The sequence below is a fragment of the Ruditapes philippinarum genome, unplaced genomic scaffold (genome assembly GCF_026571515.1).
Source record: "Ruditapes philippinarum isolate M1 unplaced genomic scaffold, ASM2657151v2 ctg14548_1_1_1_1, whole genome shotgun sequence".
In the NCBI taxonomy this organism is placed as follows: domain Eukaryota; kingdom Metazoa; phylum Mollusca; class Bivalvia; order Venerida; family Veneridae; genus Ruditapes; species Ruditapes philippinarum.
Genome location: NW_026863789.1, coordinates 3,686 through 22,113, shown reverse-complemented (window position 1 = coordinate 22,113; position 18,428 = coordinate 3,686). Strand labels below are relative to the sequence as shown.

The following is an 18,428-nucleotide window of genomic DNA, read 5'->3' as shown; positions in this document are numbered from 1 at the left end:
GCAGCTGGACAAGTGAGATCAAAATGGCAAAGAAGCTTAATTTGGTTGTGGCAGCGTGTAATAATAACGGAATTGGTATAAATGGAAATTTACCGTGGCGTTTGAAGTAATTCACTTTCTAATTTTTTATCATTTATGTAAAATATGTGATTTACATATAATTTTTACATGATTTCGCGATGTTACATGTATAAATTTTTACATGTTCATTTGTTTATGTGTCATGATTTATGTAAGTAATTTTACTAAGTGTGACCAAAGAGTACATGTTTAAAAATATATCAATTTGTTACTGGTAAAAATGTTTTATTATGTCTATTTTGATGAAATATGTTGAATAAATATATTTATTCTTAGAAATTCTATAATTTGGCTGTTACACCATATGTTTGTCGGTATGTCTTAATACCAAATATGAGTGATATCCGCGGATATCACTATAAATACCGAATATGACCTATATTTTACAAAGTAATTATTTTTTTATAAATTTTTCTTGATACTATGTTTTATAATAATAAAATGAATTTACATGCAAAATTGCGTTAAATTTGGTCCATAAATAAAAAAGTTATAAGTTATATTCGAATTACGTTCTATAAAAGTCATGTCCGTGGCGGACAGGAGATACCGAATATGACTTATTTTTTATGAATTGATTAATTTTTTTATGATTATTTCTCGATACGATGTTTTATAATTATATAATTATTTTACATGCAAAATATCGTTAAATTTGGTCCATAAATAAAAAAGTTATAAGTTATATTCGTTGCGTTTTCTATAACAGTCATATCCGTGAAGGACAGAAGATACCGAATATGACCTATATTTTACAAAGTAATTATTTTTTATATTTTTTTTTTCTTAATACGATGTATTAAAATAATAAAATAAATTTACATGCAAAATTTCGTTAAATTTGGTCCATAAATAAAAAAGTTATAAGTTATATTCATTGCGTTTTCTATAAAAGGCATATCCGTTGCGGACAGAAGATACCGAATACGACTTATTTTTTATAAATTGATTATTTTATTATTTATTTTTCTTGATACGATGTTTAATAATAATAAAATGATTTTACATGCAAAATATCGTTAAATTTGGTCCATAAATAAAAAAGTTATAAGTTATATTCATTGCGTTTTCTATAAAAGGCATATCCGTTGCGGACAGAAGATACCGAATACGACTTATTTTTTATAAATTGATTATTTTATTATTATTTTTCTCGATACCATGGTTAATAATAATATTATGTTTTTACATGCAAAATATCGTAAAATTTGGTCCATAAATAAAAAAGTTATAAGTTATATTCATTGCGTTTTCTATATAAAAGGCATATCCGTTGCGGACAGAAGATACCGAATACGACTTAATTTTATAAATTGATTATTTTATTATTTATTTTTCTTGATACGATGTTTAATAATAATAAAATGATTTTACATGCAAAATATCGTTAAATTTGGTCAATAAATAAAAAAGTTATAAGTTATATTCGTTGCGTTTTCTATAAAAGGCATATCCGTTGCGGACAAAAGATACTGAATACGACTTATTTTTTTATCAATTGATTATTTTATTATTTATTTTTCTTGATACGATGTTTAATAATAATAAAATGATTTTTACATGCAAAATATCGTGAAATTTGGCCAATAAATAAAAAAGTTATAAGTTATATTCGAATTACGTTCTATAAAAGTCATAACCGTTGCGGACAGAAGATACCGAATACGACTTATTTTTTTATCAATTGATTATTTTATTATTTATTTTTCTTGATACGATGTTTAATAATAATAAAATGATTTTTACATGCAAAATATCGTGAAATTTGGCCAATAAATAAAAAAGTTATAAGTTATATTCGAATTACGTTCTATAAAAGTCATAACCGTTGCGGACAGAAGATACCGAATACGACTTATTTTTTTATGAATTGATTTTTTTTCTCTCTCGATACTATAGTTAATAATAATATGATGTTATTGGTTATTGGTCAATAAGTGAAAAAGTTATAAGTTATACTTGTTGCGTTTTCTATCAAAGTCATATCCGTTGCGGACAGAAGATACCGAATATGACTTAAATTTTATAAATTGATTATTTTATTATTTATTTTTCAAGATATGATGGTTTATAATAATAAAATGTTAAATGCAAAATATCATTAATTTTTATCAATAAAAAAGTTATGTTATATTCTATTTTATGAATTTTATTATTTTACCTCATTTATGAGGTCGCAATACGTTTCCGTAATACAGGAAGCAATTAAATAATCATGTATGATATGCGTTTTTTTCCTAACATTGTTTTTTAGAAAATTTTAATATTTATTTTAGAAATAAAGGGGTGGTTGCTTTACTTTTCCGTATTCATGCATCTATTAAAATAATATTTAATGGGCATTTTCCTAGTTTTGATCTAAAAACCGTGTAAATAACAAATCCTGATATGCTTAATAACTTTAAATATTATTTTTATGTATTGGTGATGTTGACTTTTATTATGTTTTCATAAAGCGTTCGTCTTAGCTATAAAAACTAATGATTATATCATCTCTATGAAATAATGCCCCCAAAACATATTTTTTTTAATAAAAGAGGTTTGTCCCAATAAAAGTGATGATGAGTATTTCAAATAACAATTAAAAACAGACGGAATACATGAATCATATGTTTACTTTTTATTTCCTATAAATATGATTAACTAAACATGTACTAGATAGTTCAATACATAATTATTCTCCGTCTAGCGTAAAGTTCTCCTGAAACACTTTAAGACCTCGTGTTTAAATAGTGTCATGCCTTTTTCGGAGCACCCTGGATGTATTAAATCTCTATCATAGTGTCTAGGATACTGTAGTCTCTTTCCCACTTGCACAAAATCATGACCAAGTACTTTTTCAATTTATTGTTGAGTGACCTTCTGATTTTATTGAACATCTTGCTGTTTAGACCCGTCCACTGTTTAAAGTTTCCTCTTTCAATAATGCTCGCCACGAACACGCGTTCCACACCTGAATTATAAAGGTCCTCTGCTATATTGATCAGGTTGATATATATAGAATGGATATCACACGCTGCCGTGATGTCGTTCCCTCCTAAGTTGATAAATACATATCTGTAAAATAAAAATAATCAACATTAATATTATCATTAAACAAATTGTACAATTGAACTTTGTACCCTGTTTTTTTTATACAAACTATAATTATAAAGCTGTTTATCTCCATCTATCAATTTCGAAGTGTAATATGACTTTGTAATATGATTAAATTAATCAGGATTTCAGTAATGCATGACATAATATGTTGACATAATATGTTGGAGATGTTTTTTTTTTTAAACAATGAAGTTAATTAACTTTTTAAATATTATTTTATTGTGTTTACTTGCCTCGGTCGGTACTCTAACATTTCTCTGAACTTGCTTGTGAATTTTCTCTGTGTCGACATTCCTGAAACACCAAAAAATCTGTGAGGTCGGTCAAAATCTAATTTGCCATATGTAGAAGCCTGAAGTCTAGTAATAAAACTATCACCGAAAATTGCGTATTTGGACATTCTGAATTGTAAATGTACAATGTTTTATAACGCTGCAATGTTTCATATATACATGATAAAAATTGACACTTTTCACTCAGTGTCAATTTGGCCGCTTGTTGTTTGTTACGAATATGTCATTGTTATTTGGCTATTAGTATTTCACAGGTTATAAATAGAGCAAACAGTGTTAAAGGGACTCCACTGAGCTGTTTTTCACATGAAGGGACTGGAAATAATTTTTTTGAGATTGTCACACCATTTGATGTAGATCAATTACTACATGTTATAATTGTGTGCAAAATTTCAGATCAATCGCTCGCCCCGTTTTGCCAGAAAAATAATTATTATAATAGTGGAAACGACACAAAAATGAAAAGCGTTTAAACGCTTTTCACTCCAATCGGACTGAGAAAAGCACAAACATTCGATTTTCATTGTATTTCTTGTATATTTCTTAATTATATTTCATTTATATTTCTGTTTAAAGTGCTCATCTTTACCTATGTGAAAAATTAAAAAAATCTATTTTTAGGCTTATAAACCTAAGTGGAGTTCCTTTAAAACTCTATAACTTTAAAGAAATATGCATAAGATCAGACCAAAACACTGAAATAATTTATGATTTTTCTTAACAAATATAAAGTGAAATAATTTGTACTATAATGAATGCTTCATATCGATCATGTTAAAAAAGAACGAACTAAGATAATAACTTTTCATAATTCAAGTATTGATTTACATGTTACATGCAATAAATGACCGATAATGCAGTATTTATTACCATATTTCTTTTGCGTGACTAACGCAGTTTTGGCTGTTTTTCTTTCTTCATATATTGACTTTAATTTGATAATTTACGGGTAATGAGAGCGTCAAATGCAATTTGTTATGCAATTACTTTCTGTGTACACTGGACAAGGTTTTTTACTTAAGAGAAAAATAGTGGCGTGATGCTTTAACAACAAAGACTTTAGTAAGCATATCTGTAAGTTGAAATTTAATTTTCAGACTTGCAAAACCTGGAGCCATTACCGCTGTCAGGACATTGACCGCACTGACAGAGATCAATGGCGGCACAACATTAAACTTCAATACATTTGTGTCAGATGCCGCACCGACGACGACGGAAGTTTTGATTACTTGATGGCTATGGAGCGCCTTCGCAAGGTTTGATTGTCTTAGTCAATTACTAATGTTACCATTGTTTGTAATTTCATTACATTACTAGTACTCAATAGTTTATCAAATACTACAGAAGCTATCGAGTTTTATTAATGATGCATCTTATTGTAAATGATTTAAAGTATATAACCTGGTAGTTAAAATTTTGGGATTACTATTTTTATTTATGTACGTTGAAGTGTTTACAGCTTTACAAACTGATAATGTTTTTCGGACCTTAAATGTCAATGGTTAAAGGAAAATATCCCGCTGTTATAAATTAAACTAAAATCTAGGGTGTTACTGTAAGTCAAATTGGTAATCAAATTGTTACTTGTTTTAGGCCTCATTGGGCGGTATTCAGAAACTAAACAAAGGCTGCAGAACGCGAGAAATTGTTCACCAAAAATGTGCCGTGTGATACCTCCTTGCATGCTGAATTCCAACAACATGAACAAGACCAAATAAGCAACACGCTGCTGGCACACTGTCACACCTCAGATAAGACAGCACTTTACAGTACACCGGACGGTGACTGTTTCTTCAACTCTGTGTCAACACTTCTATGTGGTAATGAATCGCGTAGTACTGAATTAAGATATAGGTGTTGTATTGAAATGGTGTTGAATAAATTACAATCAATGCTCAATCACAGTTCAGGAGACTCACCGTATTAGCTCCGACTTTTGATAAGGACTCAATTAATTGTGCGCGTCCAGGATCGTATTCGTCTATGCACATGTTCATGGCCACATCAAGATTTCTCAATCTGCCAATTCATGTAATTTACCCTGCAGTGAACGGAACCACTAACTATAACTTCAAAACAATGAACACTTTAATTAGACCACCATTCGCGGATCCAGAACAGGGCACCATTTACCTGATGTGGACAAGCCTTAGTCTGCCAAGGGAGCAACCCACCTCCAGTAACCCTTGGAAAGCCAACCACATAGTTCCACTGGTTGCTAATGTAACTAGGGGATCGATACAGAAAATGCCGTATCTGTTAAACTGGAATTCATCCAAAAGGGACAACAGTCAGAATCCTATTACAACCAACACTCAGTCGGTAATCACCCTGTGCGGGATGAGGCGCCTGGCGCGCTGACTGAGTCTAATTCATCCGACGACTGTTTAAATTCTTCAATGGATTCTATTGTTAGTGATAGTGTGAATGAAATTGACTTTAAGCCTGGTCCGTTAGGGTCAAAATTTATGGAAATCGGGGATATCATTAAATTAATGGGTGGACCGTACACAGTGCTCAATGAAATTCCGACGGGACGAAAAGATGGAAACTATTATGTGATAGACAATAAAATGAACTATGAACGTAGATCCAACGGGAAAAGATCCGAATTCTGGGATGACTGTGGTTCCTGGACTAATGGTACCTCACCAACTTTTACCTTTATTCAACGCGGAGGTAAACTTGTCTCAATTCACAACAGATCGGGTATTTATTGTTATGAAAAACAGAAGCAGAAAAAAGAAATTTTTCGAACCTTTGGAGCCCAACCGTCCGCAGACGAACTTCTTGTTATAAAACGCTTATATAATACACTGGTTGCAAGTGATCAGGGACCTGAACAATTTAAAAGGAAATGTACTTGGATTGAGAAAATACCCTCGTCAATGAATGAAGTATCATTAGACATTGCTATAGTTGAATATGTAGGAACATTTCCTGAAAGGAAACCCCACGGCAAATCTGTTGGCTACAAGAAACCCTACATTCGTACGAAACCTAGCGTAAAACGGGACTTAAAAATCAACTTAAAACGCAATCTGTGAAAAATGTGAAGAATGCTATGAATAAGAGCACAGGAGACGATTTTTCCAAACAACGAAACGCGAAACAACTAAGGAATTTCAAATACCAGCAAAATAAACTGTCCGATAATGCACCTTCGAACGCGGCCGATCAAATGATATATGTGGAAGAAATGCTAAATACTCATGACCTGGTGCAAGCTATTCATCTTATATCGGGACTTTATCATCCAGCTATAACTCTCCTCAACCAACAACAAATAAGGGACATAAAACGCTTTTGTGGGACAGGAAGAACGGTTTTGGGAGTTGACAAGACTTACAATTTGGGAGATTTTTATGTTACGCCGACCGTGTATAAGGATTTATCTGTGATTCGAGAAAGTAATGGACATCACCCAATAACATTCGGACCAACTTTCATTCATACAAGTTCATCGGCTGACACATATTCGTACTTTTTTCATGACATTGGTGTTCACTTAAGTAGGAACGAAAAAAAGAACCTTGTTATTGGATCCGACGAAGAAAAATCCTTTAAAGTTGCAATTGAAGATGGTCTACCACACTCTACACATACTCTATGTACGCGTCATCTCCGGCAAAATACAGACAATTATCTCAAGGATCAAGTTGGGTATCCAAAATCCGACAGACTTCAAATAACCGAGGCAATTTACGGACAAGACGGCCTCACGTATACAGTAGATGTCGACACATACAATTACAGACTTGACCGCTTAAAAGAAAAAATCCAATCAATGGATAGGGAGGTTGGTGATAAAAAATTTCTACCGTATTTTAATGATAAAGTGGTACCTGTTTTAAAAACATACGTGATTGATCCTTCAAACAATGGAAAAATTGAACGCGGCTGGACAAACAACAACTGTGAGTCGGCAAATCACATATTGAAATCGGCAGCACAATGGAAGCATAGTGATATACCTAAATTCATTGAGTTGTTAAATGACATCGTGAACGGGGAAAGAATCGAACGTTGTCGTGCAATTCGCGGTATGGGTGACTACGAGTTAGACTATATGTTTCAGCACCATAAAGTAGACATTGACCGGTGGTCAAACATGACACAGGAATGTAGGGATAGAAGAGAAAAAAATTTCTTATCAGACAAAGGAAAATTACATCCAAACATTGTGACATCCACTAACGGATTAAGAACAATTAAGAAAACACCAAACGCAGGAAAAAAACCAAATCAACGTAAACGTAAACGCGCTGAAAGGTCACGGACACCTCATGCAAAACGAGTATTATTAGCATAGACTAAAAAGAACTGTCTTAAGTATGTTCATATGTAAATATAATGTAACATTGTATTGATTAATGTACCTGTTTATTGTATGTATATGTATACCTGCCCGGGGATCGAACCACCTTATTTCCATGTGTCTGAAAAGCGGTGCCAGTCCGTATTCCTGTGTCAAAATGTTTATGTAATGTTATATGTATCGATATGTGTAACTGTAAATATTATGTTCATTGTTTTATATATGAATTTGTTGTCAATATTTATTGTATGTTTATTTTTAATTATATCTGCCCGGGGATCGAACCGCACTTTATTTCCATGTGTCCGAATAGCGGTACCAGTCCGTATTCCTGTGCAAAAACGATGCATGTTTTCAATTAAATGTAATGTTATATGTATTGATATGTGTAACTGTAAATATTATGTACAAAATTTTGCATGTAAATTCACTTTATTATTATAAAACATCGTATCAAGAAAAAGTTATAAAAAAAATATTACTTTGTAAAATATATATATGTATCTGTCCGCAACGAAATGCCTTTCATAGAAAACGCAACGAATATAACATAACACTTTTTTATTTATTGACAAAAATTAATGATATTTTGCATTTAACATTTTATTATTATAAACCATCATATCGAGAAAAATAAATAATAAAACAATCAATTTATAAAATGTAAGTCATATTCGGTATCTTCTGTCCGCAACGGACATGCCTTTTATAGAAAACGCAATAAATATAACTTATAACTTTTTTATTTATTGACAAAAATTAACGAAATTTTGCATGTAAAAACATAATATCATTATTAACCATAGTATCGAGAAAAATAAATAATAAAATAATCAATTTATAAAAAATAAGTCGAATTCGGTATATTCTGTCCGCAACGGATATGACTTTTATAGAACGTAATTCGAATATAACTTATAACTTTTTTATTTATTGGCCAAATTTAACGATATTTTGCATGTAAAAACATCATATTATTATTAACCATAGTATCGAGAAAAAAAATTCAATTTATAAAAAACAAGTCGTATTCGGTACCTTCTGTCCGCAACGGTTATGCCTTTTATAGAAAACGCAATGAATATAACTTATAACTTTTTTATTTATTGACCAAATTTAACGAAATTTTGAATGTAAATTTATTTTATTATTTTAATACATCTTATTAAGAAAAAAAAATATAAAAAATAATTACTTTGTAAAATATAGGTCATATTCGGTATCTTCTGTCCTTCACGGATATGACTGTTATAGAAAACGCAACGAATATAACTTATAACTTTTTTATTTATGGACCAAATTTAACGATATTTTGCATGTAAAATAATTATATTATTATAAAACATCGTATCGAGAAATAATCATAAAAAATTAATCAATTCATAAAAAATAAGTCATATTCGGTATCTCCTGTCCGCCACGGACATGACTTTTATAGAACGTAATTCGAATATAACTTATAACTTTTTTATTTATGGACCAAATTTAACGCAATTTTGCATGTAAATTCATTTTATTATTATCAAACATAGTATCAAGAAAAATTTATAAAAAAATTATTACTTTGTAAAATATAGGTCATATTCGGTATTTATAGTGATATCCGCGGATATCACTCATATTTGGTATTAAGTCATACCCTATGTTTGTCGTTCCACCAGTTTTTATGCAGTACTCAACAATATATTTACTATTTATTTATATGATAATGTGGTAACTTAGGAATTATTTATATCACTGTGAATCAATTTGCTTTATAAATCTTTTACTGTAGCAGAGACATAAATAACAGAGATAGGCAACTTCCTATAGCCAGTTAAGAAATCATGTGCTTCTAAACTTAAAACTTGTAACAAGAAAAAGTTATTAACCAAATATCAAAATCAGCAAAATAATACATTTTCTGAAAGTTTTTACATGCAGGTAAAATCATTTACAGTTCCCGTATAAATAAAGAATACATCAATTTTTGAAGAGAACTGCTTATTAACTTTTGTTACATAACTTAATTAGCACATGACAAAAAAAATGCCTCAGTGGGTATATTTTGCTACATTTTGTTATTTTTCAGGAAAGATATGGAATTTTTCAAAAAGATGACATCAGATACAATAAATCCTGGTAAGAGCATGTGTTTTTAATGTCCTGAAGTTATTATAATTCCTTTTCCTTTCTTAAAAGTCTTTACTGTAACTTGATTAACAATAATCGGCTAGATCTTATACAAAATATTTATGTGATTCACAATCTTACTGTTACTGTACATGCATGTATATATGTACATGTATATGTAGTGTTATGCAAGCATTTTAGACATGTATATTTTTTATTAGTTTATCATATGACTAAATTATAATATCATATGACTTTACTACTGTACAACCATCATTATTTGTGGGGCATTTATTTTCATGGACTTCACGGATACGTTATTCCACAAATTTTAAGTCTCAACGCAATATCGCTGCTTGTTTTGTTCAGTGCAATATTAACTGTAGCGTAAAATGAATCCAAGTGAAATAAATGCAGCAATAAATTCCAGTTTTTATATACATGTGATAGTGAATATATATTACATTTGTAAGTCTAACGATCTGTTTGAAAGATAATGATTTACAGTATGAGGATAGAATTATGAATTGTAAAAGTTATAGTTAAAGGTAGATTCAAATATATTGAATTATGGGTTTGAACTTGTGTAAAATACATGCAAGAAATACATAGTAGTCGCCAATAGAAATTCCATGTGCCCACAAAAAATATATTAACCCTTTCACTGCCATAGGTACGGCTTAAGCCGTCCCTGTTTTTTCGGACTATTTGCCATAAGGACGGCTTTAAACCGTTTCTATAATAATAATAATAGTAATATTAATAAATTAATAATAATAATAAAAATAATAATAAATATAAAAAAATTATACCATCAACAATAATTATTATTATACTAACAGAATTGGAAACATATATAATTATTATAATACTAATAACAAATAATAATAATTATATTAATTAATAATATAGTAATTTCTTAGAAAATCCTCTAGCAAATAGGTGAACAATAAAACAATAACCCTCTGGCAGCGAAAGGGTTAAAGATATGAGCCATATTAAATAAGAGCCAAAATATTTAAGGAAAATCAAACTTGAGAAAAAATAAATAAAGATTCAAGTAATAATTTACAAGTTATAAGTGATTAATGACTGATTTTGCAGTATTCATCCCCATATTTGTACTGGGTGACTTTCTGCAGTTAGGACTATTTTTGAACATTTTGACTTCTTTTTGGTAATTTAATTAGATTTTAAGTGCCAATTGCATTTTGTAAATTACTTCCTCTGTTCACTTCACAAAATTTTACTTTTAGATACGTTTTCAAATTTTTTATGAAAATAAGCATGAATTTGGAGGCATTCTGGTTAACCCTTTAGTTTATACAAATTTATTTTAGTTTGATTGTGTTGGAAGCTATAAGCTTATTGAAACACTATTTAACCCTTTAATCATGAAAATATGAATATTTTTGCAATCCAAAAACTTCAAATATACATGTATAGCTTTATACACTTTAATTTTTTCAGATAAACAGAATGCTGTCATAATGGGGAGAAAAACATGGTTTTCTATACCTGAAAAATTTCGGCCTTTGAAAGGCCGTATTAACATAGTGCTAAGTAGAGAACTAAAGTAAGTACTATTCATAGCATAAGGTAAAACCACTGCCTCAAAATAAACAGACAGTAAAATCATAATATGATTAGGTAACTAAAATCTAATATTGCTTAGGGCTGTCATTGAATATTTCAGTATCGATGTGTCATCAGTATTTACCATTCAATACAATATCGCATTCAGTACAATATCCATGCACGATTTTGAATATCATTTCTCTCAAATCTTTTTTTCTTCTTATCTTGTGAAAATATTTTTCCATTTTGTGTAAATAGAAAAGTCACTTCTTTTCATATTTTATGGCTAGCTTGAACTCTTATGTTCAGGTTTTAGTCAGTGAGAAATAAAAAGCAAAACAAAACTTTCTTTATGTTAATTGAATCTGTGACATCCAAAAAAAAAAAAATTACATAACACCATGAGCATAGTCTATAACATATAAATCTTGAAAGTATAATGGTGAAAAGTCAAAACTACAATGTACGTTGATGAAAAGTCGAAAGTATGATGAAGAAAAGTCAAAATTTGAATGTTCACCATCCATCTTCCAAACATTGATGATTAATAAAAAAACAGTTCCACAAGTGGAATTTGGGACTTGTCCATTTAAGTAATTCAGCAGGAAATGGGTAATTACTATCATCTATGCGAAAATAAGAATTACTAATATTTTCGAGCAACAGATTTGTGATACAGAGGCTACTGCATGGTTCAAGTCTGGTTGTGAAATGCAATTTCTCTATGACAATTTATCTTGTATATGCGTCTAATGGTCATTTGCCTTATAATCACTACTGATGGACAAGTTGTTAAATTAGTAATTTGCAAGGGGTTAACACTAACTTTTCAGCCCGAATTCTTGACAGGACATCTGTTCTACAATTTTTGGAGTCTTTGAACCACATGACTGCGTTAGATTAGAATTGGAAACTGAGGGTTATAGGTGGTTACTTATCCAATGCTATAACATTGTATAACCTAAAATATGTTCAATCTTTTGAATATAAACAAGTATCATCAGAAATCCACTATCTGATATAAAAATATGTGAACTATATTTTCAGGGAGGTACCAACTGGTGTTCATATAGCTAGAAGTTTACCAGAGGCTTTGTCTCTGGTAGAAACAGAGTTATCGGACCTTGTGGAAAATATACATATCATCGGGGGGAGCTCGGTGTATAAGGTACTAAATCGGTTTTCTACTTTAGGTTTGTGATGTTAAATAGTAAAGTCTTATACATACATACTGTGAATATGACCATTATGTCAAACTCAAGTGGTTTACAAATCTGTTTTTTGGGAAAAATGTCACTTCAGTATATATTTCAATTATCATGATTATGTTCTTTTTGCTTTATTGTAACTTGAAGCGAATAAACATTTGGAGTGATTTATTTAAAAATCTCAATGATGAGCACTTTAATATTCAGAGGGAAAGATGGTCAAGTGGTTAAGGTGTATTTGACACGAGTGTTGTGGGTTCGAGTCCTACTTGTGTTATGGGTTTTACATAGTTATGACACAAGTACGAGCCTTTAGATTATCAATTTTAATTACCAATTTTGTTACCAAACTCTGGATTTTTCATTGGTCAATGTTAATTCTGCACTTGTTTCTTACCAATCTAATACTAGAGATATGAAATTCAAGTTTAGAACTTTTCATTATAATCTCAGGCGCTAGTTAGTTTAAATAATTTATAATTTTGTAAGCTAGCACGATTTTAAAACTGTTTTTTTGCTCCTTATTTTACTACAGGAAGCTATGGCGGGACCATATCCCTGTAGAATTTATCTTACAAGGGTGTTAAAGGACTTTGAATGTGATACTTTCCTGCCAGAAATTTCCGATGAAAAATTCACCAAGATTGCCAAGTAAGTACAAATGAGAAGGGAGGTAACTTAGAGTAAATTTAATGATAAGTATCTGCACAGTTGTCTCCCTTGTGTCTTGCAATATGCCATTCAAAGAACTTTTTCTTTTCTTTGCATAATAGCCAGTGTAAAGATGTTTTTATAGATCAAAACAAAGAAAGAGTTGAATAAAAACAGCATCAATGTTCAGATATCTAAATTCGGATAACTGACTGGAAGTCCAAATCATGAAAGATATTTGAACAACTTATTTTAGTGTGAATTCCCGTCAGTTTCAGTTAGTAATATTTCTTTATTTATTTCATTTCAGAAAAAAAAAGATTTTAAATTTGCTGATTCATAATTTATACATGTACAATTGTACATGTATTAAAAACAATTTTGCAGCCTGACAGATTCTTTGATTTAGTAAAAAACTTTATTACCCATTTAAAATGTCAAAAAACGCAATAGAAATAATAACTAAGGGTAAGAAAAAGTAAATAAATTCTTATTTATGCTAACTACATTTGAACTTGTGCTTAATGAGGTAAATTAAACTTAACGCTGTTCATCAGACAGATCATACTGTTTTAAACTGTTTTAACCTTTAAATTATATCAGGCAGCTTGGAAATCTCCTAAGCCAATAAACCATAAAGCATAGTAGTAAGTAGCATTTTATTACCATACAAAACCAACAACAATCTACAATGAAGGTCAGAAATTTTGGGTTAAATAAATGATCTTGGCTTTATAACCCAAATTGGTAAGAGAGGGTAGGGTAAAAAATACAGAAATAACTCTAAGAAAATAGAAAGAACTCAATAGAACACAAAACAAGGGGTAATTACCCAATATACACAAAATGTTACATGTATCTGTAGCCGTGGTGCATATTAGTGTATATTTATGACAACGACTGATCAATCTGGGTTCCAGAAAGTTTAGAATTTCCTTGGAATTGTTGAATTTAAAATTAAAGAGCATAAACCATACCTAATGAAAAAAAATTACATAATGTTTCAGCAGAAAAATAATATTGATGCAATATTTTATCTCACGAAAAATGTTGTAGCACACAATGTCTCTGTTCTTTTATACACATTGATATTGTATGTAAACAGAATAAAATATTCCAGAACAAAAAAAATATTCTACTATAGTTATAGGGTTTTATCTGTTAAGCAATTATTTTGTGCAGGTACCATTTGCTTTTAAGGCAATTTACTACCACATTTATTTCATATAAGCATTTTGGTAGTATTATTTTTAAATTCAAACATTTATTTTTGCAGCGGAAATATGACTTTATATACTTTTTAAACGTGTATTTTTGTTTCGGTTTTGGTCCAGAGCAGACTTAATATGATTTTATACATTGTAAAAACTTGTATTTTGCATTTTTGTTTTCAGTCCAGATAATGTGCCAGTTGAGCTACAGGAAGAGAATGATATCAAGTTTAGATTTGAAGTATTTGAAAAGGTGTGCTAAATATATTTGTATTTTTATTGTCTCCCCTGGCTTGTGTTGTAATGATATTGTAATGTTCAGTTTATTTGTTTTCTACAATTTAAAAAAATTGCTCATAATTATATTATATTCATGAAAACTGATAAAATCTTCCACATATTAGTGGTATGATAATTTTTTCCCTCATATTATGTAAAGAAAACTTGACAATTGATCTAAATCAGCTATTAATATAAGATGACAATGCTTTTATACACTTACAGCACTTGTATAAATTGCTTAAAGGGACTCCACTGAGGTTTCTTAACATGTCAGGACTGGAAATAATTTTTTTGAGACTAATTTTCAATTTGATATAGTTCTAGACCAAGAAATAGTGTGCAAAGTTTCAGATTATTCGCTCATGCAGTTTTTCTAGAAATATTATTCAAAGTGTGAAAAATACCTCAAAATTTAAAAGCGAATCGGACGAAGAATAGCACAAAAACAATAAATGATTATCAATTCATTTAATAGTATATTTTCTTCCTAATCCTTTCCATATTTGTCTGTTTTAAATGCCCATGTTGATCAAAAAAGAAATTCAAATTTTATGATTTTAGGCTTTTAGACAGTTGAGTTCCTTTAATGAAAATGCATGTATATACAAATATTGCACATAATTGATCCAGCATATAGATTGCTACTTTTTTTTTTGCTACTTGCATACAGTCATACAATATAGGGTGGGTGATCATATGTGTGGGTGTATTTGTTTATTTATGTATTTATTGAATTATAAAAGAAAAAAAAAACATTTTTAAGTCATGGTTGCGGCCATTCTGAGCTTGAACTTTATGTCACTTTAAACAAATGCCACACCCTGACCACCCTCGCTGACAATAAATGTTGTTTAAAATAGTATTTCAGACCTTGAATCCTGCTAAATTTTTGATATCATTAATGGATTCTACCTATCTTTGAATTTGGAACAGTCCATTCAAAGAGTAAGGGGATTTCCATATCAAAATACAAAAATATAGCACACACCATTATAGAGCCTAGGCAGACTATATGGTAAAATTATGCATTATGTTGGTTTCTTTGATATAAAATTATATGTTTTCAATTTACTTGAAATTTTGTTATTCTTTTAAGTTAGTAATCTAAAAAATGGATTTTGCCTTTATTTGGAATTATGCATTATTTTGACTTTTTGATCTTATCTACAAAATAAGTAATAAGTAAACTACAAAAATGTGTCTGTTTTCATTTTACTTGAAATTTTGTAATGATTTTAAGTAAATCATTTAAATGAATTTTTCTTTCTAGCTTGAATGATGTCTTTATTTTAAAATTGGCTTTACAAGTACAAAGTGTTTTTGTTTTCCAATTTACTTGAAATTTTGAAATACAATCATATAGATTTTTTGTGTTGTTATCAAGGTGTTCAAATATATTTATTTTCTCATACCATCACCATGTTCTAATGTGTTCAAATATGATTTGCCTCTCACCTACCATAAGTGTTCATATGTTCTGTCTGTTGTCTTAAATGTGTTCAAAAATAGTAACTGCCATCACAATGTTAAAATGTGTTGAAATATAGTTTGCCTCTAACTGAACATTGGTGTTCAAAATGTTTTGCCTTTGTTCTAAAAACAAAAATGTGTTCAAAAATAATTACCATCACTGTGTAAAAATGTGTTCAAATATAGTTGTCTCTTACTAACCATAAGTGTTCAAAATGTTTTGCATATGGTCTTAAATGTGTTCTAAAAAATGACATTTACCATGTAAAAATGTGTTTAAATATAGTTTGTCTCTCACCATGTGTTCAAAATGCAAAGTCCATTGTCTTAAATTATTCAAAAATATATACAAACACCATTTTGTCTACCATAATTATACCATACACGTGTTCAAAATATTTATCAACCGTATTAATTTGATATCAATGAAATTGATCTAACCATGTATGTGTTCAAAGATATTTGTTAATTGTCTTAATTTGTTATTCATATAATTGAAACCGCCTTGCATGTGTTAAAAGTAAATTGTTGACAGTCAGATGTGTTCAAAAACAGTTTTCTTTCACATGACATATATATAATTATATTAAAATTGTTTTTCTTCCCGCTGACCTATGTAATGTCAAATATCCTGTAACACAATATTATTATGGTTTAATATCATAAATATGATGCTCAAATTAAGATTTATAAATTTTTTTAAGATCAAAAAAGCATCATCTATAAAGATATTGCCGAATTTAACATTTCATGTAAATAAATGGAGGTAATAAAAAATATTTTCTATAAATTCTAAGTCAAATTTTTCAATAAGAAATGAATGCATATATTTTAATGATTAGAATCATATGTACAAATATTTGCAGTACATATTTTTCATATTCTTCGATGTTTGAAAATTGTTTTATACGCATAATTATATACATGTATATAATTTCACTTGAGTGTGGTATGCAACCTAAATTATAACATACAGGATCTTTAATGTGTTCAAAAATAAATAATCGAATATGACATTGTGAATTTGTAAAGTATTTGGATGTTTTTTGACTATAATTATTGCATTTTTTTGAAAGCAAATTGATAATACTCGTATGCATTGATATATGTTTGATGTTTTTAAAGGCCCAATATGCCATCATTTTTATTTCTAAATACCTTCTATTTATGATATTCTGTTACTGTCCCAAAAATACTCATTTTGCCATATAGATAAACTAATTTTTTGCTTCTTTTGCTCTGTTTGTAATTGGTATATCTATTGTGAATAAGTATTTTTGTATGGAAGGTCAAAAATAAAACACTTTGTTTACATTTTGCTACCTTAAAGTTTTAAGACACATACTTAACATTCCCACTACTTTTGCTCATTTGTTAAAAACTTTGAAATAAACCATTAATGCCTAAACCATTATTATAAAGGCATTATTTTTTTTTGCTTTCAAAACAATATATTATTAATTTTAACCTAAACCTTTTTGGCATAATGTGCTTTTGTGTCATTGGCCTTGGAAAATAGTTTTCATGTCATGGGTCAAATTTTATGGAACATACATGATTATGTTGATTCAAAAGATTACCATTAAGGCGATGGATTTTGTAATCAAGTTTTACATCCAACTTGAAAGTGCTGACTTTGTGTTAAGGGCAGTCAATAAGAAAATCAAGTAATGTGTTTATCAAAATACAAAAACAAAAAAAAATCTAGGAGTATAGGACCTGGTCATTCTACAAGCTGACCTGGCTATGTAATTATAACAAAGGTTAATCAGGAACATCACGTGATATTTATTTCTTTTTAATGTATGTTGCGTCGGTACCACCTAAAGTAACCCATTCACATTGACTTACGGTAACTCACATTTGTAACAAACCATTTCGAAATGTTGCTGAAAATAAACTGACAAATTTTAAATTCACATCTAATTTTATTTACATACGTTTTATACTTTACAAATAGAGCATGCCGACAAATGGACCAGTTGAATGCGCAGCCCCAAAAGAACCAATCAAATTTGACATCATGGCTGCAATGTGTGACGGTAATAGAGGTATAGGTTACAAAATGAAACTTCCATGGCCGAGTCTTAAGTGAGTTTTTTTTCTTGGTATTATTGTCTATAAA

General features: G+C 29.6%; 2 protein-coding genes across 2 annotated transcripts; one reads left to right on the top strand and one right to left on the bottom strand.

Annotated features, from left to right (window-relative positions):
- Positions 1-6: 6 nt before the first annotated feature.
- On the top strand, positions 7-15,344 carry LOC132723343 (dihydrofolate reductase-like). Its single transcript, XM_060708037.1, has 6 exons — positions 7-106; positions 9,863-9,912; positions 11,374-11,479; positions 12,529-12,649; positions 13,225-13,340; positions 14,735-15,344. Exons 1-6 carry the CDS (start codon positions 24-26, stop codon positions 14,811-14,813), a joined length of 555 nt encoding a protein of 184 aa, XP_060564020.1. The 5' UTR covers positions 7-23; the 3' UTR covers positions 14,814-15,344.
- Positions 2,768-5,677, bottom strand: LOC132723342 (uncharacterized). The gene is made up of 3 exons (XM_060708036.1): positions 5,607-5,677; positions 3,414-3,581; positions 2,768-3,138 (listed from the first exon to the last, which is right to left on the bottom strand). Exons 1-3 carry the CDS (start codon positions 5,675-5,677, stop codon positions 2,847-2,849), a joined length of 531 nt encoding a protein of 176 aa, XP_060564019.1. The 3' UTR covers positions 2,768-2,846.
- Positions 15,345-18,428: the final 3,084 nt, after the last annotated feature.